We start from the raw sequence: 25,573 nt of genomic DNA on the forward strand, positions 1-25,573 counted from the left end.
TACAGGATATTCGAACTTACTGAGTAAGTATAATGAAGATATCCATACAGTTTAAAGGCAGAGAGAAATGGTATTTTTCCCTTTATGACCCAACTAGTAGTCTCTTTCCCTGTCACCTCATTTTTCCTCTATAACTGACAGAGGTGATACAGCTAACTGGTGGAGATGTACACACACTGGGATCAAGCATTTGTCTGGTCAGCTGTATAACTTTCTTCTTGTCTTAACCCAGAGGTGAAGATACTGAGGAACTCTTACCCTTTGAACACTACCCTAGCTGCTAGGCATAATGGGAATTTACCCAGTCTGCTTTGCCTAGGTATTTCAAGCCAGAGAATTCTATTTTAAGATTCCAACCACAAAGGAGGCAAGCACTTACTATCACACACACACACACACACACACACACACACACACACACACACACACACACACACACACACACACTCATCATTCAACAGCTAACTAAATTAACATTGAGGGAATTTAAAACCACACCCTAAAGAAAAATACGCAAGGGTTTATTTCAGACAAGAACAAAAATTGTGCTTTGAAAGAGACACTTTGTCTTGAAACACTTAATTTCTGGAATTTCTCATCTAATATCTAGTAGTAGAAATGATGGATTCAGTGGTGCCAGGAAACCATTAAAAATGAATGGAAAACTGTGGTCACTCTAGAGAGTGTGGCCAGTTACACCATACTCCACTGCAAAAGGCTGAATATCCTAGAGACAGCTGAGAATCTGACACATGGAAGGAAGGATGGAAAGAAATGTGGCCAAGACTGAGGCACTGGGTAGCTAAGTGCCTTCCCTAGAACTGGAGACCAGTTCAAGATTCAAAAGCTTCTAGGCAGTTCTCAAGGGCAGCTGCTGGTCATCCAACTTGAAAGTTACACAGGAAGAGCAGCTGGAGTGGGCTGACATCAGAGACAAGCCTGCATGCGCAAACCTAAGTGGAAAAAGGCTCCCTGTGCCAGAACAGTCACTTGAAAACCCAGAAGCGCTTAAGAGACTACTTGGCTCGGTGGCAAAAGTCCAGCATGGCCCACAGATAGGAAAGCTGTCAACCTTGATAAGCATATGCTGTCTAAATGTGGTTGTGTCTCTATGTAGTGGTGTGAAAAGCCAGGAATGATGTCAGCTAAAAGCTGGGGCAAATAGGACAGGATCTTAGTAGTGTCATGTAGTCTAGGAGAGGCAGTTTGCTTCCCAAATGGCTGTACATTCAACAGAAATGCCAAGGACAACACAAATGCATATTTACCAAATGTTCTTGGTCTGAGTCAACACCAACCCTAAAGGAAAAACACAAAGAGTAAATGAGATTTTGAAGCCAAAATAAGTCTAGTATATACATACATATATACGCTGTCAGGCAGCTATTTCTCTCTACAGAGAAGCTGTTGGAATAGTTAATGTGTTCTTGTTTCTCTGTGCTTGTTGATGTACATTTGTGGCTCTTGTCTCTTTCCTTAGCAACAGCTTGGATTCTAAGGCAAGCAGAATAAATGATCCTATTCCTATAATCCCACTTACCAGTTTCAGTAAAATAGCATTTCTCCTCTAAATATAATTCCACTTGAAGCAGAGTCGGGGAGAACAACATTGCTCCAGTTGCTGAGTAAGAACGACTGGAAAGTTCTAGAAACAAAGGCTGACAGTGCAATTCTAAGAGGGAGTTGTGTGGTTTTGGACCTCACAGAATTCATGGCAACTTTCTGCGAGTTAGAAGGGTTCCAATTATAGCTGTTTGCACAGGCTAATGGACAAGCAGTAGCCTTAGTTTTTCATTAATTCTTCTTTTTACCTCCACTCAATTCCTGCTCTGAGTATCCTAGGAAACAGCTTCATTAAGGAGCTCTGTGTGTCTCTTCTCTGGCCCCTGACACTCTGGGCACTCTATTTCTTCTATCTTCTCCCCCCTTTCTGCTCCCCTCCCCCTTCTCCCCATTGCCTCTTTCAGCTGCTCCAGCATGGGACTCATTCTGACTCATAGTGTGTTGAGTAAAGTTTTCCAACACCAGGCTGTCCCCCATCCCTCCAGTTAGTTATTCAAACCCACAACTCACAGAGTCATTGTCTTCACAAAAGACTGCATGCAGCTGACAATCTAATCTAGAGGGTCAACTCTGAAGTCCCTTGAGTTGCATTTAAGGCTCTCCACATGCAACTGGCCACTCCTCACTCCAACCTACCTTTCCACCTTCTTCCTCTTCCTCTTCTTCTGAAACCCTGGTCCTCTCTGGGCCTCCATGCCTTTGCACATACCATTTGTCCCTCAGGCTGAAATATGCTGCCTCTCACTTAGCTCCTCAATAAGTTCTACAATAACTACTTTATGAGTCCTCCAACTGACTTTTCCTCTATAATTCTGTACAACTTTCTAGAGTCTCTTCATTACAATACTTAGCACAAAAGGTTCAGCATGGTAGCTCAAGACTATAGTCCTAGCTATTTTGTACATGGAGATTAGAAGGATTAGGATTCAAGGCCATCTAGACAAAAGTTGGGAAGACCTCATCTCAACAAAACAAGCATACTTATGTGGTCCCTGCTATTCAGGAGGCCATAGGTAGAGGACTACCATGAGAGGCTGGCACCAAGCAAAAATTAACACCATATCTGAAAAATAACCTTAAGTAAAAAGGACTAGAGATGTGACTGAAGTATTAGAGCACCTGCCTAGAAACACATGAGACTGGGCTCAAGCCCTAGTACCACGTGCGTGCACACAAAAAATAGAGACATAGATCGAAAGACCCCAGACTTCTGGGATACTTTTAGAGACATAGATATATAGAAACACACACAGTGCAGTGCAGTAGTTATTTAACTCTCTCTCTCTCTCCCCTCAAAAGCCTATGAGCTCCTTGAGGCAAAAGCCATATCTCAATTCATTTCTGTTTTCCCAGAGTCTAGCACAGTACCTGACACACAATAGGTTCTCAAGTGTTTACGAATTATTACCTACTACATGGCAGTGCTAGAAGTTATAACAGCAGGATCCCCAAAGACAAGTAACATTTAAGGGAGGAAAATGAAACAAGACCCCATTTGAAAGGTAAGGGAATCATGGCTAAATATGTGAAAAAAGATGGTGATGACCAGATTTGTAATTCAAAGAAAGGATCATTTTTACTTTGTTAAAAACATCCTGGCACTATTTAATTCTTAGGCATGTTAGACTCTCACCATTTATGTATCTCAAGTGACATCTAGTGGTCTTGAAGATAGTACATGTACAATACTCATAATATACCCAGAGCCAGTCGAGTGTAATAAAACAATTACAGAGTATTTATTATTTGACAGGTACTGTGCTAGGTAGAGGACATAGATATAAATTAAACATGGTTCCTGGGGCTGGGAAGGTGGCTCAGTGGTAGAGTGCTTGCCTTGCATGCATGAGGACCTGAGTTCGATTGCTCAGCACCACATAAGCACCTGGAAGTGGTGCTGTGGCTCAAGTCGTAAAGTGCTAGCTTTGAGCTGAAGAGCTGAGGGACAGTGCCCAGGCCCAGAGTTCAGGCCCCACGACCAACAAAAAAATAAATAACTAAAAATAAACATGGTTCCTTTCCCCAAGGAGCTTACAGACAACTAGAATAGAATCTCCAAGACTTTGCTTGTCAGGGAATACTTGATTCAAATTCCCCACTGGCTTCTGCCGAGCTGTGCAAACTCATATAATGCAGCCCTGTGGACTGTAATTCTATCACCTGAAAAGGGTTGATCTATGGATTAAACACAAAAATGTATGGAGAACTTTTAAGAGTGTCTGATAGATCATGAACACTAAGTAGTTCTTATAACTACCCCATTATTACAAGGTTAAATGAGGTAAGTGCTATAATGGACAATTTTATCCTTTGACAGTACTTAGGTTTGAACTCAGGGCCCCCAGCTTGCTAGACAGGGGTTAAGCCATACCTCCAGCCTTTAAAATGTTATAATGGAAGGACACGATGTTATGCAGAGAAAGTGCTTAGAGAGAAAAGAACAGAGGGTAGGGGGAAGGCACTTGGCTATGTCAAATATTGGGAGGTAAAAGAGAAGCCCAGGCAGAGCAAAGGCTCGTAAGTGATAGACAAATGTTTTCACATGCTTTGCACAGTAATGACTGACTCATTGCAATTCACTTGGGGTGGCCATTATTTCCAGGTGATCCCATACCTGGTTTATGGAGGTCATGCCACTACTTCCTTGTTTAATATTCCTTAAGATTCCTATTGCATTTTGAAATAAAAACTCTCTCATTATACCTTAAAAAACCCTACAGTAGGGGTCCACAAGATACAGCCCGTGGGACATCTAGTAGTCCTCCTGTTTTTGTAAGTGAAGTTCTGTTGACAGCTTTGACACTACTGGGGTTTGAACTCAGGACTTCCTACTTTCTAGACAAGCACTATTAATACTTGAGCCAAATCTCCAGTCTGAGGCTTGATTGGAACATAGCCTCACCAGTTGATTAACACATTGTTTATAGATGCTTTGACACTAGACCTGAGAAACTGAGACAGAGCCCACATGACCTGCAAAGCCTAAACTCTACAAGAAGAGTTTACAGAGCCTTGTCACCTAGGAGTTTGTCCACCTCATTCTTCACACATCATTTAATCACTATTCTCTCACTAAGTAGTCTATTGTTCTGCTCATCCAGTAGGCCAAGTCAGCTTCTGCCACGGGGCCTTTGCACTTGCTTTTGTCTCTGCCTGGACTACTTTTCTATATCTTTGCCCTATCTTGTCACTCTAGTTGAATAAGTTTGAGTGGAAACTCTCAAAGGAGACTGTCCCTGACTTTTTTCTGTACCAGTCCTGGGGCTTGAACTCAGGGCCTTGTTATGGTCCCTGAGCTTTTTTTTTTTTTTTTTTTTTTTTTTTTTGCTCAAGTCTAGTGCTCTACCACTCGAGCCACAACTCCACTTCCAGGTTTTGATGGTTAATTGGAGATAAGAGTCTCACAAACTTTATTGCCCAGGCTGGCTTCAAACCACAATCCTCAGATCTTTGCCTCCTGAGTAGCTAAAATTATAGGTATGAGCCAATGCCCCCCATCCCCAGTCACTACCCTACTCTGATTGCCTTCTAAAATGATCATGTTCATTATTTACTGCTTTGTTGTCTGCCTTTTCTCAGTAAAGTATACATTTTAGGTGACCAGGGATATTTTTATTCCTACAGTCCTTCTTAAGAGCTGGGTTTCTTAACTTTGAATTACTGATGTTGTGGCCCAAATAATTATTAGTTAGTTTGGAGAGATTGTCTTATGCACTAGAGAATTAGTAGCATCCCTGGCTTTTGCCTACAAAATGCCATCAGTAGACCCCTGTCTCATTTGTGACAATCAAAAATGGATCTAAATATTGTCAAATGCTCCCTACTAGGCAAGGGTGAACAGAATTATTTCCTGCAGACCCAAAAACAAGTGACCAGCACAGGTCTGGCACTCAATAAATATTTAGTCAAGGAATGCATAAAAGGCACAATTAATCTGGGTGCCAGTAGTTCATGTCTATAACCCTAGCTACTCAGGAGGCTGAGTTCTAGAGAACTGTACTTTGAAGCTACCTCAGGCAGAAAAGTCCACAGGACTCCATCTCCAATTAACCATCAAAATACTAGTCTGAAGATGTGACTCAAGTGGTAGACCACCAGCTGAGCAAGCAAGCAAGCTTAAGCAATGGTGAGGCCCTGAATTCAAGTATGGTACTAGCATTAAAAAGGGAGCCTTGAGCTGGGCGCTGGTGGCTCACCGTGTAATCCTAGCTACTCAGGAGGCTGAGATCTGAGGATCGCAGTTCAAATCCAGCCCGGGCAGGAGAGACCGTGAGACTCCTATCTCCAATAAACCACCAGGAAAGCGGAAGTGGTGCTGTAGCTCAAGTGGTAGAGCGCTCTCCTTGAGCTGAAGAGCTGAGGGACAGCGCCCAGGCCCAGAGTTCAAGCCCCACGACCGACAAAAAAAAAAAAAGGGAGCCTTGGGCTGGGAAGGTGGTTCAGTGGTAGAGTGCTTGAGGCCCTGGGTTCGATTCTTCAGCACCACATAAGCAGAAAAAGCCAGAAATGGCACTGTGGCTCAAGTGCTAGAGCGCTAGCCTTGAGCTCAAGAGCTGAGGGACAGTGTCCAGGCCCAGAGTTCAGGCCCCATGACCAACAAAAAAAAAGTAAAAAGACAGCCTTGATAGGTACCATTGGCAAGGCTGTGAGACTCTTATCTCCAATTAGCTACCAAAAAAGCCGCAAGTGGAACTGTGGCTCAAGTGGTAAAGCACTAGCCGTAAGCAAAAAATGCCCAGGGACAATGACTGTGCCCAGAATTCAAGCCCCAGGACAGGCACAAAAAAGGCATTCTTGTAACTCCTACAGACCTTTGCAGATATTAGTTCACTAAATCCTCATCTAGGAAACAGTACTGTTACTTGTGCTACAGATGCAGAAACAGCGGCTTAAAGGACTTCCCAAAGATCACACAATTCATTTTAAGAAAGGAGTGAGAATTTAAAGACAAAGTTAAATGCGCATGAATCATCAATTCTCAGGACTCACAAGCATTCTCAAAATTGGACCAGACAAATTCAAGAGGGAAGAGAAGCTGAAAATACAGGCTTTGTTCACAATGAGGCCAAATCACTCCAATAAAACAAGAAAACAACAACAAATAATCTAATACTGTAGGGCAATGAATATTATAAGTGGTTAACTGTGGTACAGGTAAATAAGGCCATCCAAAGAGCTCTCAAAGCTAATGACAGAAATTAAATTCTTTGCACAGAGAGCAAGTGGGTTTTTGTTTGGGTTGTTTTTAAAGAAGACATGGTAAAGCATGGACATTTTCTTTGTCTTTTTGATGGAGGCAATAAGGGAAGATAAGTGATTCTTTTTAAACTAAGACTCCATTGAAGAGTATTATTCTCCTAAGTTACTACACATTTAATTTTTTCCCCCTAGGAGAGTCCACATTTACAAGCCGTTGGGGGAAAAAAAGGAGCTTCGTGTTTCCAAAATGTCCTATTCTCTCTCTCTATTTTTTGGTCAGTTGTGGGGCTTGAACTCAGGGCCTGGGCTCAAGGCTAGTACTCTACCATTTTGAGCCACAGAACCACTTGCAGTTTTCTGGTGGTTAGCTGGAGATAAAAGTCTCACACCTTTCCCGGCCCAAGATGGCTTCAAAGCACGATCCTCAGATCTCAGCCTCCTGAGTAGCTAGGATTACAGGTGTGAGCCACTGGCACTTCGCTCTATTTTCATTTTTTGAGGTACTATGGTATAGAAAAAAATGATGATCAGAGGCTCCTCTAATCACCATCTCATTGTCTGTTCAACCTTGAATGAGTAAGACTATTCTTGAGCATCTGTTTCTTAACTTGTAAAACAGATGTATTATGATTGGGTGATCATGTTAAATACACTGAGCATGAGGCCCAGCACACAGTAGGTACTCAATAAATGCCAAGTCCTCCTTCAAGTAATAATGAAGGTTATAAGAATACTATTAGGGTTTACAGCATATATGCTGTATTATGTTGTCTACCACACACAGTAATAGCATGAAAATGAACAAGAATGGAATTTGAATAGAGAAAAGAAATTATGATAGTAACAACATTCCAACTGATTCAAGGTTAGAAAAAAGGCATAATAGAGTTAAAAATGGAGGACAGATTATCTACAATATGAAATACTGTTTTTCCTAATGAGTTCTAGATAACCTGGAAGCTTGGTAGCTTTTAACATCTATGAAGTTTTAGCCAAACACAGAAGTACAATCTACAAAGCCTCAGCAACATAGACTGCTGTATCCATGGAAACAAATGCAGAACTCTTGAGATACAAGGGAGCTTTCAAATTGAATACATTAAGTATCACACACGGCAACACTAAGACCTCATGATCTTGGCCTTCCAGCATTTGGCTAGAAACAGCAGTGATCATTAGGATAAGAAAAAATAACTGCATCTAATATTGATTAGACATGGGGTAAATGGGACTGTCTCAAAAGCTGCAGATGTATCCAACAAGATAATATGACCAAAAGCCTTAAATACATGCACATCCTTTTCACTGAACAATTTGTCTCCTACAAATGCATACTAAGGAAATAAAGTACACAGTTGGCTATACATATAAAAATGTTCATTTTTCTCATTTGGGGAGGGGAAGGAAAATAACAAAATGCTGAAATAAGAATACAGGTTGACCCATTTTAACAATGAGATGTGCAAGACACTATGCTGAAAACGAACTTTACAACTTGGGGTGCGGGGGGAGGGAGGAGTTGGGGAGGTAGGGAGGGAAGGGATGGTGGTGGAGGGAACAAAGGAGGAGGTAACAATGCTTGATTGGAAATGGACTCATTACCTTACTCATGTAACTGTAACCCCTCTGTACAGTATTTTTACAATAAAAACATATAAAAAAGGTTCATACTGGCAACAGTAACAAAAAAATCCTCAAATGGCAATGATAACAGCAAAAACCTAGAAACTATACAAAAGTCCAATGATACTTGGGTCAGCCAATCAGGATATATGCCACCATTCAAATAATGATGTGAATATATTTACAAATGTAAATATCCATGCTATATTTAAAAAAGAGTATTCAAGCATACTTTTAGGTTTGCCTTTTTTCTGTTAAAAAATGTATGATGTATATAAAAGGTCTGTAAAGCAAATCTATGAAGTGTTAGTACTAGTTTCCATTTATTTTTCTTTTGAAGTTTTATTTTTCTTGTATCAGAGCGTATACTTTTGAAGAGAAATAAATGAAAAATTATTGATTCACCAAAAGTTAAAAACTTGTGACTAAAGGGAAAATAAACTGAATCAAAATTTAATGTTAAAATAAGGCAATGCAGGAAGCGGCACTATGGCTCAAGCTGTAGAGCACTCTCCTTGAGCTGAAGAGCACAGGGACAGCACCCAAGCCCAGAGTTCAAGCCCCATGACCAACAAAAAAAAGTATAAATAAGGCAATACAACAGCTATACTCACAAGAAAATATGTCGGAAATGGTCTGTACAACTTGGGAGGGGTTGGGGGAAGGGTAAGTGGGAGAAACATGAGGGAGGGGGTAACAAGTTTGACAAGAAATGTACTCACTACCTTAAATGTACTCAGTATTTTACTTATGTAATTGTAACCTGTCTGTATATTACCTTGACAATAAAAATTTAAAAATAAATGAAATAAATAAGTGAGGTCACCAGCTTCTACTCACCTTATATGCAGGCATGACAACATGGCCGTGGTACCACCACCAAATACCCACACAGTAAAAAACACAATCAGAAGTGTGGTGCTGAACATCATTTGCCGTGCATAAGTGGCAGTGTCTCGAATGGCCAAAGCAAATGCCATCGCACCACGAAGGCCTACAGGGAATTGAAGGGGTAGTCAATAGTTGATACCAATGAAAGCATCATAAATTCAGAGACATAAACATCCTAAAATCTTAGGAGCAGTTAACCAAATGATACAGAAATGCAACAATCTTTCAATACTTTTTAAAATTTATTTTGTTGCAGTCGGGTGATAGTGGCTCATACTTGGAGTCCTAGCTACTCAGGAAGCTGAGATCTGAGGATTGCAGTTCAAAGCTAGCCCAAGCAGAAGAGTCTGTGAGACTATTATCTCCAAGTAACCAGAACAAAGGGAGAAATGGAAGTGTGGCTCAAGTGCTACAGTGCCACCCTTGAGCAAAAGGGCTAAGAGTCAGGCCCTGAGTTCAAGCCCCAGTATGAGCACAAAAATTTTTTTTCTCTCTGGAACCAGATTTTAAGAGAAATTTCTTTTTCTTTCAAAAGTAAATTCAATACAGACTCCTTGAAAAAAATTAATTTATATATAAAGTGTTTTGATTCATAGTTCCATGAGTTTTGTTTGAAAATGCATAGAACAATATAGCCACTACCATTATCAAGACACAAAGCAATCTCCTCTCTCCCGATTTTCCTCTGTATTACAACTTCCTAGGTTCCACTTCTTTCACTAAACTCCTGATCTATTCTTCGTTGCTTTTTTTTCTTTTTATGATACTGGGTATTGAGCCCAGGCCTTGCTCTTACTATATGCCTCCAACTCTTCAGTTTTCATCTTGCTTTTGAAAAAGGGTCTAACACTGGCTGTTGCCTGAGCTGGCCTCAAATTCCTGATCCTTCTGCCTCCAACTCCCAAGTAGCAGGCATTATAGACATGTACCATGTTCTACTTGATTGTCTTTTTGAGAATGTTTTATAAGTAAACTCACAGAGTATGTAACCTGAGACTGGCTTCTCTCACTAAGCGTGATGATTCTGATATTCAACTGGGTTGTATGGATCAATAAGTTGTTTTATAACAACAGATATCTGTATACCCTGGTTTTTCACAATATTATTCACAAAGACCAAATTTTAGATTCATCCCAGGTGACCAACAACAGATGAATGGATAAAGAAAATGTGGTATATTTACTTAACCATTAAAAAGAACGCAATTATATTATTTGCTGGAAATTGGAACTAGAGATCATCATGTTGAGTGAAATAAACCAGTTCCAGAATGACAAATACTCGTTTTTTTCTCATTGTGGAAGGGAGAAATAAAACAAGACAAATCAAAACAAAATAAAAATTTTCATGGTAGTGGTTGAGCCCTGTGTGCCCTGCACGCCAAGGGCTCTTTGCATCTGCGCGGTGCATTTCGCTCCCTTTCTGCCTCCACTGCCACCCTGGTACCTGTGAAAAGGCGTGAGATAAGGGGGGGCAAAAAATGAAGCAGGTTCTGGAGTTCACCTTGAACTATACCCACCCTGTAGAAGATGGTATCATGGATGCTGCCAATTTTGAGCAGTTTCTCCAAGAGAGAATCAAGGTGAACGAGAAAGCTGGAAATCTTGGTGGAGGAGTGGTCACCATCGAGAGAAGCAAAAGCAAGATCACTGTAACTTCTGTGGTGCCTTTCTCCAAAAGGTATTTGAAATATCTCACCAAAAAATATTTGAAGAAGAATAATCTACGTGACGGGTTACTCATAGTTGCTAACAGCAAATAGAGTTATGAATTACGTTACTTCCAGATTAACCAGGAGGAAGAAGAGAAGGAAGAGGGGGATTAAAATTCATTTATGAGGAATATTTTGTATGAGTTCTTGAATAAAACTTGGGAGCCTCCCCCCAAAATATACATGGTCATAAAAGGTAAAGGGAAGGGAAAAGGGAAGGAAGGAGGTAGAACTGGAGACAAGAAAAAGTAATAGGGGAATGAATATAATCAAAGCATATGAATGTATAGAAATGTCCTGATGAAACCCCCTACTCTGTTAAATTTAATATATACCAATAAAATACAGTTTATTTTTAGTGATTAATAGTATTCTAAAAGCATGGATTTACCACAGCAGTTTTCTCTCTTTGCCTATTTAAAGGCAGACAAATGGATAATTACAGATAAAATTCCTTTAGACTTCTAAGTCTTGATGTGAGAATGTATTCATGTTTAATCCTTTTATTTTGTATGACATAGTCCTAAACCAAAGACTTGGTGGCAGAATATTAAAAGATTCTCAAAGAAGAGAATGGTACACTGAGGATCTTCATGTAAGTAAAGATACAATTTCGGTCAAGACATTTTAGGTTCATTTATAAAGCTAGCATATGTTGTGAACAAGTTGTTCGAGTGGACAAGATAAAAAAGTTACAACTTACCAGCAAACATCATCATATGTTGAAAATTTGATCCAATCTTACTTCTTCTACCCAAATTAAGTAACAGAGACAAGGGGTAAATATTGGCAGCTCTTCCCAGGAAAATAGCAATCTAAAATTATTAATAGGTTAAGGATCATTTCTTTTTACTGTTAATATTATTTGGACTATACATTTGTGATAGGGAAAGACTAAATTATTTTTGGGAGCTAGTTTTTAACACATGGGCTCTTGATTCATCACCTAACAATGCTGTGTACTAGAACTTTCTGCAAATACAAATTTCTAATACTGTGAGCACCAGAATGTTGCTATTGTGACTGAAGTTTAAATTCTATATGATTTAAACTGAATTTAAATAATCACATATGCTAGTTGCTAACAAATAGAATGGGTTGTTCTAACATATAGAAAATTAATGAAATAATGAAGAGAAATAAGCTGGATGCCAGTGTCTCATCCCTAAGGACTATGGTTCAAGGTTAGCATGGGCAGAAAAGTCCACTAGACTCCATCTTCAAAAATAACTAGCAAAAAGCAAGGTTAGAGGTTAAGGCTCAAGCAGTAAAGAATCTTGAGACCCTGAGTTCAAACTCCAGTACTCCAAAAAAATCCCTAATAACAATAAAATAGGGTACCTCATTACCATTGCCAGAGTGGATAGGAATAATAATGTTGGGTAAATCTCCCCATTCCTTCCTTAGAACACAGAATGGGGATGCATAGCCAACTTAAAGCTTTCGAAATCCTGCAAGCCTTACTGTGTCCCACTGAGTCTACACTTACAGCCTACTTCAATGGATAGGCTTAATGTGAATTCAGATGTGTTTTAACTAGAAACCAATTGTGGTATATTGTTTTCTATCTGATATCTATAGAAAGTCCTGTTTTATAATTACAAATTTACTTTCAGAGATCACAATACAGTCCCTACTCTAGTTCCTGGTAGGAATATAAAGGAAAACCTAATATTAAAAATAACAAGGGCTGGGAAGGTAGCTCAGTGGTAGAGTGCTTGTCTCCCATGCATGAGGCCCTGGGTTTGATTCCTCAGTACCACATAAACAGAAAAAGCTGGAAGTGGTGCTGTGACTCAAGTGGTAGACAGCTAACATTGAGCTGCAGAGCTCAGGGACAGTGCCCAGGCCCAAAGTTCAAGCCCCACGACCAACCCCCACCCCCCCCTCCAAAAAAAAGGTTAAAAAACAAAAACAAAAAAAAGAAGGGATAACAAGTTTGACAAGAAATGTACTTATTACCTTATGAAACTGTAACCCCTCTATACATCACCTTGACAATAAAAAGAAGAAAAAAATGTGATTAAAAAAAGTGATAGCCTTGAGAGATAGCAATCTGTAGAGTATACGAAAGGAACTGCATGTAAGAATTGTATACCAATTGGTAAAAACTGTTTCCCATGAGAATACAGACTAATAATTCTGACATTATCATATAGTCGTGTTCCACATAACATTTCCGTCAAGAACAGACTACATGCCAGACACCAGTGTTTCATGCCTATAATCCTAGCTACTCAGGAAGCTGAGATCTGAGGATCATGGTTCAAAGCCAGCCCCAGCAGGAAAGTCCATGACTCTTATCTCCAAAAAACCACCAGAAAACCGGAAGTGGAATTGTGGCTCAAATGGTAGACCACCAGCCTTGAGCTGAAGAGCTGATGGACAGCACCCAGGCCCAGAGTTCAAACCCCACAACTGACAAAAAAAAAACAGACTGCATCTATACCATCATTGTCCTGTAAGATTAGAACACAGCTGAAATGAGTTCTATTAGTTAGTGGTATCATAGCTATCCTAACATTACTCTTGTGTTTGTGATGATACTGGTATAATGAAGTACATTGTGATGCCAGCCATATAAAGACACAACACAAGCAACTATGCAGAGTACATGATACTTGGTAATAATAACAAATGCCTTGTTTGTGTATTTACTACACTGTACTTCCTTATTTTAGTGTATTCCTACTTACAAAGAAAAGTTTACCATTTCTGTTTACCAAGTCTGTTAGGTAGCCATGTCAAATAACTGACCTATACTGTAAAGGCTTTTGCAAATTCTCTTCATGATGTTTATGCAATGACATCATTGGCTACATTTCTCAAACTGCATCCCTATCTTTAAATAGTGTGATTGTACACATGTACTACAACAATTACGTAAATGTTGGAATGGGAATGCACAGATCAACAAAGGAAGAACGGAATAATCCATGTGGTAATGGCTTACAGATGGAGATATCAATAAAAACCAATGTTTAGCTTAATGAAGATAAATATAGATATATGACTTAGTAAATGCATGTATATTTTCTTGGTCTGTCACCTGAGAGGATCTAGAATCAAGGACACTCAATAGCGCTGAGTGTATTTACTACACAGACCTGTGTTTCTAATACAATTCTCCATTAAATAAAACCAGGACTCTCTGCAGAGATAACTAATTCTTGTACTGAGGCAGAATACTATAAAACATACCTGATATATCTTATGTTTCCAGAAATAAGAATGTGCTACTAGACAAAGGTAAACCAAAAATCAGTGATGGGAGTATATCAAGGGAACACAAGACTCACTCCATTGAAAGAAGTCCCCATGGCCAAAACTGGGATTGTTTGATCAACAAAAAAACTGAAAGTTTTATAATAATCCAAAGTATAATGAGATCTGAGGATTGCAGTTCAAAGCCAGGCCAAATAGGAAAGTCTGTGAGACTCTTTTCCAATTAACTACCAAAAACAAGCCTGAAATGGAGCTGTGTCTCAAGTGGTAGAATACCAGTCTTGAATGGAAAAGCAAAGGGATAGCATCCTAGCCTTGAGTTCAAGCCTTAGTACCAGCATGCATGCGCGCACACGCGCGCACGCACACACACACACAAATTCAATAAGATCTGTACTGAAAGAAGTGACTGACTAAAAAATACAAGAAACAGAGGGCTGGGAAGGTGGCTCAGTGGTAGAGCGCTTGTCTTGCATTCATGAGGCCCTGGGTTTGATTCCTCAGCACCACATAAGCAAAAAAGAAAAAAGCCGGAAGTGGTGCTTTGGCTCAAGTGGTAGAGCACTAGCCTTGATCTGAAGAGCTGAGGGACAGTGCCCAGGCCCAGAGTTCAGGCCCCATGACCGGACCCCCCCCCCCCCAAAAAAAATACAAGAAACAGAAAACAGATATTCTATGTAAAAATTCCAAGTAATTCTGTCCTTGATTAGGTAAAACTAAATCTCCTACTCCCCAAATGTGGGCTATATGAGGCTCCATCTTTATAAGTGCAAGAACACTGAAAGAAAAAAGTGAGTAACTTAAAATGGAAAAACCTGATAAACACTATCTCAGCTAAGTGACTGACTACAAACATTATTAACCTGTTAATAAATATGTACCCTTGATATGATATGAGGGGAATGGCACTTCACTTCTCTCATGTTCCTCCCAAAGAACACAAAATCCTAATCTAATCAGGAAAAACATCGAATTCCAACTGAGGAACAAAATTCCTGGTTAGTGAGCAAGACAAGAGCAGCTAAGAAACTACTATTGTCAAGTAACACCCAATGAAGGCATGATATCCTGGGTGGGACCTTAAACAGAAAGAGAACATTAGGGAAATCCACCACTGGTGCCTGGTACTGCCCTGGTTCAATGTATCTATACAAGGTGGCACAACCATAGATCCAGGACACCCATGACAGGCACTAACAGAGCTCAGAAAATGAAACGGTCAGTAGAAATACTTGCAAATTTGGAGAAACACATGTATGCTTTTGAAGCATACATGTAGAAGACATTTGGATATATGGCAATATTATTCATGGCTAAGATCGGTATCTGATCACCCAAATCCTCTCGAATAGCCAAAGTGATCAGAGGATCCCAAAGTTGAAGGTAGCCTAGTGGCTTTTTCAGTAAATCCTGTCACTTCCACAGCTACAGTTAAGTGAATATGAATAACAGCTAAGTGTGCTGTAGTAAATGTGCTGGCAATTTGGGGCCAGCTCATTGAAAAAAGAGAGCCAGGAGTAGAATAAAAAGGCATCACTTCAGACTTCCACAATAAGAAAAACAGTGAGGCTGGATCTGTAGAAGGAACAAAACCCACGTGCGCTATACTGCTTCTTCTACATCTTCAGGGAATCATCACAACACCCAAATAAATAAATAAATATTAAAATGGTTACAGAAAAGTTTTGTTTTTTTTTAAAAAAAAAAAAAAACAAGAATGCAAACAGCCGGGCATTGGTGACTCACTTCTGTAATCCTAAATACTCAAAAGGCTGAGTTCTGAGGATCACAGTTAGAAGCCAGCCTGGACAGAGTCCCTAATAAACTACAAAAATAAGCCAGGTGGGGGAGCTGTGGCTCAAGTGGCACAGCACTAGCCTTGAGCAATAAAGCTCAGGGACAGTGCTCAGGCCTGAATTCAGACCTAGGACTGATGGGGGGGCAGCGGCGGTGGATTGGTCTGCAGTTAAACAAACAAACAAACAAACAAACAAATAATACCCAGAGCTATTAGAAAACTCAAGCCAGGCACTGGTGGCTCATGTCTGTAATAAGGTAATGAGGAAGCTAAATCTGGGGATTGTAGTTCAAAGCAGGGAAGTTCATAAGACTCGTCTCCAATTAAACACACACACACAAAAAGTCTGAAGTGGAGCTGTGACTCAAGTAGTAAGTAGAGCATTGGCCTTGAGAAAAAAAAAAAAGCAGGCTAAGGGACAGCGCCCAGCCCTCAAATTCAAGCTCCAGCACTGACACACAAATATTCCCTGTTGTCACTGTATTTGATTTTGGTACACTGGGTATGTATATTTGTTTATCTGAACTAGGGAAGGGAAGGGAACAACAAAATGGTGAGACAAAGAACAGGTAGGGACATATACAACAGCAATACTCACAAGACAGTATGTTGGAAATGATCTGTACAACTTGGGGGGGGGGGTTGGGGAGGGGGAGGAAAAAGGGAGAAAACGAGGGAGGGGTTAACAAGTTAGACAAGAAATGTACTCACTACCTTACTTATGTAACTATAACCCCTCTGTATATCTTGTGGACAATAAAATTAAAATTAAAAAAGAAAACTCATTAATAAGGAAACCTTCAGAGCCTTGCTTCCCCTCTCCCACCTCTCTCTGACCACAATGTTTCTTTCCATATTTTATGTTCAACTATCTTCCATCACTCTTTCATCTTACTGGGATCTCTAGGACAAACAACATTCTACTTTTTTCTCCAATGCTCAATCCTCTCTTTTCTTCACTTCCCTTATCCATGAGTTGGTAATACTCTTTCTAATACCCAACATTTGCTTTGGCCTTCTCTGTTTCATTATATCCACTCAACAGAAAACCCATACTTGGATAGACCCTGTTTTCTTTTCTCCATGCATACAGCTAAGGCCTCCTGGACATAGTCACACAACAAGGCAGAGTGGCTTTCTTGTAAATACCTGCTCCTCCAACTCAACTGTGTCCCTATTTACAGCTCAGCAATGCTAGTGCATTTCCTTGGTCAATTCATTCTTCCATTCTCAGTGACTATTTTATAAATCTTGTCTTACTTTCCTCAAAATTCTTAATCATATGTGTAAGCCACCTTCTAATGTAGTTCCTAATGATCCCTGTTTCTAGTTATCACAATACTGGGCAGTCCCTGCTTACACTGTTGGTCAATATTTCAGAAGGAATAATGAGATGTTACTTCCAAGACTAGATTGTGTGTGTGTGTGTGTGTGTGTGTGTGTGTGTGTGTGTGTGTGTGTGCATGCTTGCTCACAGCTCATGCCGTATTGCCATGCTAATTAATTGGAAATGGAGTCTCATGGATTTTTCTGATCCCCTCGCCCATTGTCTTGCTATCTGCATCCTATTATCTCAGCCTCCTGAGTAGCTAGGATTATAGCTGTGAACCTCTAGGTCCTGAGATTCAAGTTTAAAAGGACTCTGGCTTCCATCTTGATACTCTCAGCTCACTCACTCTGGGGAAATCTATGGTGTGAACTGCACTAATGGGAGGTAGGAATCCTCTCCTGCTGACAGCTATGGGAGCAAGCCTGCAGGGGGAACTTCCACACACAGCTACCTACTCAGTGTAATGGTAGCCAACAATGCTACTACAACCTTCTGAGAGATCCTTCAGCCAGAACCACCCAACAAAGCTATTCCAGGACTCCCGTCCTTTGGATACTCCTGACCTTTGGGATGTTTGCTATTTTAAACCTGCTGTGTTTCAAGGTAATGTGTTACATGATGGATACAATTGATATACTTCTCTAATTCACTCTTAGAAGATACTTTTACCCACTACCTCACAGGTAAAAACAGAATCCAGGAGCTCCATCTTACAGATGCACCTTCTTCTCTTTTCTTTTCTTTTTTTTTGGGGTGGGGGGTCCGGTCGTGGGGCCTGAACTCTGGGCCTGGGCGCTGTCCCTTAGCTCTTCAGCTCAAGGCTAGTGCTCTACCACTTGAGCCACAGCGCCACTTCCGGCTTTTTTCTTTTTGCTTATGTGGTGCTGAGGAATCAAACCCAGGGCCTCAGGCATGCAAGGCAAGTGCTCTACCACTGAGCCACCTTCCCAGCCCGCACCTTCTTCTCTACATGCCCTTTTCTCTTCTGTACCAACAAAACAGCTGTCTCTCCTCCCAATGAAGGCCAATTCCTCTTCACATGCTTTGGATTCCATTTCTCTCTAAATTCTCAGAGGCTTATACTACTTACTGTTTTCTTTCATATTCTCAGGTTCTTCCTTTCAATTGTGTTTTAAAGTCTCTATTCACTCATATGAAAGAGAGAGAGAAAGATGGAAGGGCTGGGAGGATGGCTCAAGTGGTATAGCACCTGTCTAGCCAGTACAAGGCCCTGAGTTTCAAACCCCAGTACTACCAGAAGTTGATTCAGAGAGATGGATAGGTGGATGGATGGATAGAAAGGGAGAGGGAGGGAGAAAGACAATAGAAACTGACCTCGTTACCTCATTTAAACTTTTTTCCTCTAATACGATGTAGTATAAACTGCTTTTCTCCTCAATAAAAGAGGAGTTTGTGGTACTGGAGATGGAACATATGGTCTTATACATACAGTGTTAATGCTATATGGCTGAGTTACATCACCAACCCTTTTTTAAAACTTTATTTTATGACAGGACCTCATTATGTTGGCCTAGAGCTTGGTATCCTCCTCTTGAGATTACAGGTATGCATCCATCATACTCAGTTGAGGACAAAAAATTTTATCTTTGAGGTTGGCAGAATGGTAGAGGATTTCTTTTTGTTGTTGTTGTTTGTTATGGGGCCTGAACTTTGGGCCTGGGCACTGTCCTTCAGCTCTTCAGCTCAAGGCTAGCACTCTACCACTTGAGCCACAGCACCACTTCTGGCTTTTTCTGCTTGTGTGGTGCTGAGGAATTGAACCCAGGGCCTCAGGCATATGAGGTAAGCATGGTAGAGGATCTCTATTATATCAATCTGTCATTTTTAAGCAATAAACAGAAATTTAAACAGCACATAATAGAAGAGAAAAAACAGTTAAAGTACTTGTTTGTTTTACCCAGAAGAAAATTTTACATAAAGGCCTTATTGTCAACCATACTCCCAACTATATGAAAATCTCAATTAAAAATGGCTTTTCAAAATAGAACACAAAGGATACAAATGCTCCTACCACAAATGTTGGGATAAAGACATGGTTCTGGAAAGTAAACAGCGTGAGCCCCATGTAGGAAAAGATGAAATTCTCTGCCAGGAAATTGAGAAGCTCGAATAACTGCAATGAAATTGTTATAAGTTAGTCCAGTCAATAATTTTCACAATTTGAAAACATGCGCATTACTAATACAATGAAACAGACTCTTGATATACAGAGTTTATACATGTAACTGAAAATAGTTGACTCAAAGGGATTGAATGTATGGATGTCATTTCCAGTCCCACAAAAAAGAGATATAAATGTTGCGTCTTCACTCCCCTTCCCCAAATCCCTACTGTCAGTCATTCTTCCTCCTCTAAACCTGGGCAAATTTTCTTTCTTGAATTTTCCTTATGTCCCTTGCCATTGCTTTACTTTCCACTCACCATGCTGCAAGAGGATGCTAAATGGTAAACCTGACACCCTCATTTCCCACCTCCAGCTTATTAGTCTCTCTAGAAATGACAATTTCTGTGTATTTCCCTCTCTACAAGCTAGATGATCCCATTCAACTTTATCCTGGCATAGTGCTGCAGAGCCAATCTCATATCACTGGCTTGTTGCTGACTGCACTTTTTCTCCCGAGTCTTAGTCCACATTTAGTAAGTAATCTTCCCAATGACAGGGATTCTGTACTCAGCTCCCTTCTCAAACATTAGTAACATCAGGGGTCTGAGGCTTGATGAATGAATGAAGGCCCTCCATAGTTACATCCCTCTGGCCATGGTAGCTATCTATCCATGCTCTTTCCCACAATAGGAAGGAGAAAAAGAACCTAATCTTAGTCAGAGTCCCTTGCATTCCCCGCTTGCTAGCTATGTGGCTTTGGGCAAGTTATCTTTTCAAAGCAGAATTGGAGGGGCTTGGGATATAGCTCAGTGGTACAGTACTTGACCACCGTGTACGAAGCTGCAGAACCAGTCCCCAAACTCACATACAAAAAATGCTGTGGTGGCTTACTACCCAACTATGAGGGAAAAAAATGAAAATAAGTACACATTTTTCTTTAAATGACTTAATACACTACTATTTGTATTTAGTTATTTCATGGTAATAGCTGTTATCTAGGTTTACTATGTGTCTAATTCTATATTAAGCACTTTCCATGGCATTGTCTCATTTTAATCTCACCACTCCAAAGTAGGTACTATTATCTGCATTTTAAAGAGAGCAAAACTGAAGCACAGAGAAGTTGTGTGCTCTTGTCACACAACCAAAAAGTAGTGGGTAACCTGGTGGCTCACATCTTTAATCCTAGTTCCTCAGGAGGCTGAGCACTGAGGATCGCAGTGCAAAGCCAACTTGGGCAGGAAAGTCCATGAGACTCTTATCTCCAATAAACTACCGAAAAAAGCTGGAAGTTGAGCTGTGGCTCAAGTGATAGAATGCTATCCTTGAACAAAAGAAGCTCAGGAACAGCGCTCAGGTCCTGAGTTCAAGCCCAAGGACAGGCGCCCCCCCCCCAAAAAAAAAAGTCAAACAAAGGATTTGAAACAATATAGAGCCTTGATTCAAATCTACTACACAGGGGTCTTCAAACTTCCTGTGCAGGGGAAGAGAGTAATTTCTTTCTTAGAGTCTCACTACATAGCAAAGGCTGGCCTTGAGCTTGTGATCCACTGGCCTCTTCCTCCTGAAGGCAGAGATTATAGGTATATGCCATCCTATCTGGACAGAGAATGAATATTTGAGGCTTTGCTGATCACAGGTCTCTGTCACAACTACCCAACTTTGCTAGCCATAGCTATACATTTAAAAATAAGCCTAGTTAATTGCCAATAAAATCTATTCATGGACATTGAAACTTGAATTCTATACAACTTTCATGGTTTACAAATTCTCCTAGGCATTTCCAAATCCTTGGGATGCACCATTTCTTCTGCGATGGCATCCAGCAGCTTAAACTTCAAACTATTTCCCTGTTTCTCTGCCATTTCTCGTATGACATATGATCCCAAGCACATAATCCAGGATTTGTTAGTTGTATCAGTTTTCTGTGTACATGTTTCCTATCACCAACAAGATCGAAAGCTGTTATCCCGTTGGTTTTTTGTGTTTTTTTTTTTGGGGGGTCTGGTCGTGGGGCCTGAACTCTGGGTCTGGATGCTGTCCTTCAGCTCTTCAGCTCAAGGCTAGCACTCTACCACTTGAGCCACAGTGCCACTTCCAGCGTTTTTCTTTTTGCTTATGTGATGCTGAGGAATTGAACCCAGGGCCTCAGGCATGCAAGGCAAGCACTCTACCACTGAGCCACCTTCCCAGCCCTATCTTGTTGGTTTTATGCTCTGCTTTCTTGCTAGAAAAATGCTGAAACTACAGCTGGTTTTCTTCTCTATACTCAGTGCACTGAATTCATTTGCAAAAATGATTTGTAATTTTTAATGTATCTGCTTTGATGGGAAAGCTTAATTTCTTTTGGAGAGAAAGTATGGGTCATAAACTAAATTTGAGGATCCAAGACAATGTGGAAAAAAAGGAACTACTTTACTGTCCCTGCTTCAGCATTGGTCCCTTCTAGGCTCATGTCACTATTCTAATCATCTGGCAAAACTGAAAGCTACTAGTTATCGCTAGGATCCTCATCTGGAATGTATCTGTTTTCTATTTCAGATAGTACATTTTACTTGCATATTTGTCCCATTTTTCCTAAAACTGGAAAATTCTATGCTTATTTCCTTCATAATTCTTTTCAAGTACACTGCACCATTACCATTCAATACCTGGCCAATGACACAGTCCTCTGAGGTTGCTGGCAATAGTAAGCTTTGCAGGGCCTGCATGAAGACTGAAAGAAGTCAATGTTCTGTGTATGGACCAGGAGATTAATAGCTAACCTTATCTTCATTATACAACAACAGTTCTATTCAACTTAGAATGAGTTTGCAAAGCATTACTCTTTTTTTTTTTTTTTTTTTTTGGTCCAGTCGTGGGGACTGAACTCTGGGCCTGGGCGCTGTCCCTCAGCTCTTCAGCTCAAGGCTAGCGCTCTACCACTTGAGCCAGAGCGCCACTTCCGGCTTTTTTCTTTTTTTGCTTATGTGGTGCTGAGGAATTGAACCCAGGGCCTTGAGCATGCAAGGCAAGCGCTCTACCACTGAGCCACCTTCCCAGCCCAGCATTACTCTTTAAATTCACTGAAGAGCAGGAAAATACTAGAAGAGGAGGCTAACTGATTGGCTATGGGAAGCATATTAATATAGCCTCTGGTTATTCTGTTAAGATAAGGTATCCCCATCAAGAGGCTTTTACCCTACTAGTCTCATCTACTTGTAGAGTCAAAAGAATAGTACACTTTTCCTGAACTGGATTAAAATTTTTTCTAAGTTGAAAAAACGTGTTTTGCTGAAAGAAAAAAATATTAATAATTATAGCTTCTCTTACCTGTTTTGTTCGGTGCTGAGATTCTGTGGACAAATTATTGTATGTATAATGTGCTTGTGTGATACCACAAAACAATACTGCAACCACACCTACAAAGACAGTAAATTTCAAGTTCCCATAGAAGGATGGTTCACAAAATTTATACTTAGGCAGATTTTACGCATAGTATTGACGTTTTCATGTACTTTGTTGACAGAAACCATTTTCACTGGAAATCTGTTTTACATTCTAACATGAGGACCTAAATCCCAAACATAACAGTACGTTCAAATATGAGGAACTGATCTACTTGTGTAGTAGCTCTCTAGGTTATTCCCTGTAAAGGTTTATAATCCAAAGAAGGAAGTCACCAACCTGTGAAACCCCAAGCTTCAGCCAAGAGGAAGGTACTCCAGGACATCAAGAAGAACAAGCCCGTCTCCAGCAACTGGAACTCCCGCAATTTAGTGAACTTTGTCACGTAGGACTGTTAAGCTTGGTAACAAGATCTCAAAAGACAGAAATGGCACTAGAAAGACAATAGTTGAAGCAAGGCAACCATGAAGGTAATAAGGCTGTCAAGCATACCTAATATAAAAGTCACAAAGTAAGCCAGACATTAGTAGCTCATGCTTGTAATCATAGCTAATCAGGAGGCTGAGACCTAAGGATCCCAGTTCAAAGCCAGTCCAGACAGAAAAATCTGAGAGACTCTTATTTCCAATTACTAGCAAAATGCCCAAAGTGGAAGTGTCACTCAAGTGGTAGAGTAGCAGCTTTGACTGAAAAAAGCTAATGCGCAACACCCAGGCTCTGAGTTCAAGCCCCAGTACTGGCACATGCGCGTGCATGCACACACACACACACAAACACACACAGTCACAGAGTAAGAAAGCAATGAAGTTTAGAACTCTTAGAATGAGCCCCTTATTACTAAGGGGTGGGCTGCAGCTGCATTCCTGTAAGTCTCATAGCTTAGCTGCTCCTTCTGTATTACAGGGATGAGATACTCTGCCAGTAAAATACCCTGCCAGTAAAAAGTAGGTAACAGGGAAAAGCAAACAGATTGGATACAAAACATGCCAATGCTATTAATTTGTGGCCCAAAGCAAGTCAGCTTCCGTAATTACAGCAATTTTTACTTCACCTTCTAAAACATCTGTGATGTAGAGCATTCACCCCATGATGAAGCAATGGGCACTTCACTCATTTCTATTAGTTTAAAAAGCATGTATTGGGGAGTAGTTGTGGAGGAGGGAGGGAAGGGATGGTAGGGGGAAAACAAAGGAGGAGGCAACAACGCTCAATAGGAAATGTACTCGTTACCTTGCTCATGTAAATGTAACCCCCCTGTACAACATTTTTACAATAAATGAACAAAAAAGTATGTATTGGCTGACAGTGGGTAGAATGGTGTGTGCCAAGTTGCGACAGACCTCAGGCTAGAATCTAGTGTCACTTCAGGAACTATGTACTACCACAAAATGATGAACAAGATAAAACTTCCTACCCTCAAGGCACCTGTTAATAGCAAAGAGATACCATCTGTACTGGCTACCTTCAGAACCATTTTACTGCCCTTTACGCCTCCGTTCATCTATAAAAAGCCACAAGAAAAGTCCATACCAGTGCAAAGTTGAAGTACAAACCAAGCAAACTAAGATATTCTTAACAAAGAATCATGCATTTTTTTATATGAAAGTATTAAAAGAGGGCTGAGGCTGTGGCTAAGAAGGTATAATCCTGACTTTCATTCTCACCTACAATTCTAGTTCCTTAGTAGGCAAAGAGTAAGAGAATCACAGATCAAGTCTAGCAGGGAAGAAGTTGATGAGATCCCATCTCACTCAACAGCTGAACACATAAGCATGTCTCTAATTCCAGCTACAACAGGAAGCTAAATAGAGAATCATGGTACAAACCAGCTGGAGCAAAAAGCAAGACTATGTCTTAAAAATAACTAGAGCAAAATGGTAGGGGTAGAGGCTTGGCTCAAACAGTACAGCACCTGCCTAGCAAGTGTGATGCCCTAAGTTCAAATCCCAGTGCCACCAAAGTATTGAAAGATTATAGCTGGAAACTCTTTAGAGATCATCCACCCGTATTCATTTTTCCTAATGTTCGTATCCTCTAATTTCCTACATTGGAATCTAAAGAAGCAGAATATAAAAGTTCCTATCACATTTGTATCTGCCATAACAGTGGAAGCGCTATAGAGTCAAGGTCCATGTATGGCTTGTTTATTTTTGACATCACCTGGCATGTAGCAGGAAAACAGAAAATGTTTTCTGAATGAATACAAGAATGACTTGCCCAATGTTTCTCATAGCTAGCTAGTAGCAGTATCAGGACTACAATCTAGGCTCCCAGGCCAGGGCTGTGGCATAAAAAGTTTAAAATTGGGAGAAAAGGACTAAAATCCTCTACACTTTCACTTAGAACCATAATTTGTTCATGTGGCATTGTGGTCATATATTGTTCACAATTCAAAGTCAGCCCTGACAGGAAAGTCCATGAGACTCTCATATCCAATTAATCACCCAAAATGGAGAAGTGGAGCTGTGGTTCAAGTGGGTAGGGCATTAGCCTTGAGCAAAATAAAGCTGAGGAACAGTGCTTAAGCCCTGACTTCAAGTCCCAGGACTGACACAAAAATAACCCCACACTCAAAGGGACACCATGACTTGCCATACAAGTTTTGGAGTATCAAGCATTATGGTACATGCCTGCTATCTCACCATTCAGGAGGCTAAGCCAAAGTGTTTGAAAGCTTGAGAGTAGCTAGATTATGCCCCCACAACAGTTTTAGGGCACTG

The 25,573-nt window shown here is 40.5% G+C and overlaps 1 protein-coding gene and 1 pseudogene across 2 annotated transcripts in view; one reads left to right on the forward strand and one right to left on the reverse strand.

Annotated features, from left to right (window-relative positions):
- The window catches only part of Slc9a6 (solute carrier family 9 member A6), a 69,444-nt gene that overhangs the window by 14,576 nt on the left and 29,295 nt on the right, over nt 1-25,573 (reverse strand). For both annotated transcript variants that reach the window (XM_070039664.1, XM_070039665.1), the window contains 6 exons: nt 23,133-23,238; nt 22,779-22,867; nt 19,362-19,475; nt 11,692-11,803; nt 9,226-9,379; nt 1,269-1,299 (listed from right to left, as the gene is read on the reverse strand). In XM_070039664.1, coding sequence (XP_069895765.1) covers nt 1,269-1,299; nt 9,226-9,379; nt 11,692-11,803; nt 19,362-19,475; nt 22,779-22,867; nt 23,133-23,238 — 606 coding nt within the window. The remainder of the gene's footprint in view (nt 1-1,268; nt 1,300-9,225; nt 9,380-11,691; nt 11,804-19,361; nt 19,476-22,778; nt 22,868-23,132; nt 23,239-25,573) is intronic.
- On the forward strand, nt 10,758-11,039 carry LOC138839337 (large ribosomal subunit protein eL22 pseudogene; annotated as a pseudogene).

Source organism: Dipodomys merriami, unplaced genomic scaffold (assembly GCF_024711535.1).
Source record: "Dipodomys merriami isolate MVZ:Mamm:240054 unplaced genomic scaffold, mDipMer1.0.p SCAF_3, whole genome shotgun sequence".
NCBI classification, from domain to species: Eukaryota; Metazoa; Chordata; class Mammalia; order Rodentia; family Heteromyidae; genus Dipodomys; species Dipodomys merriami.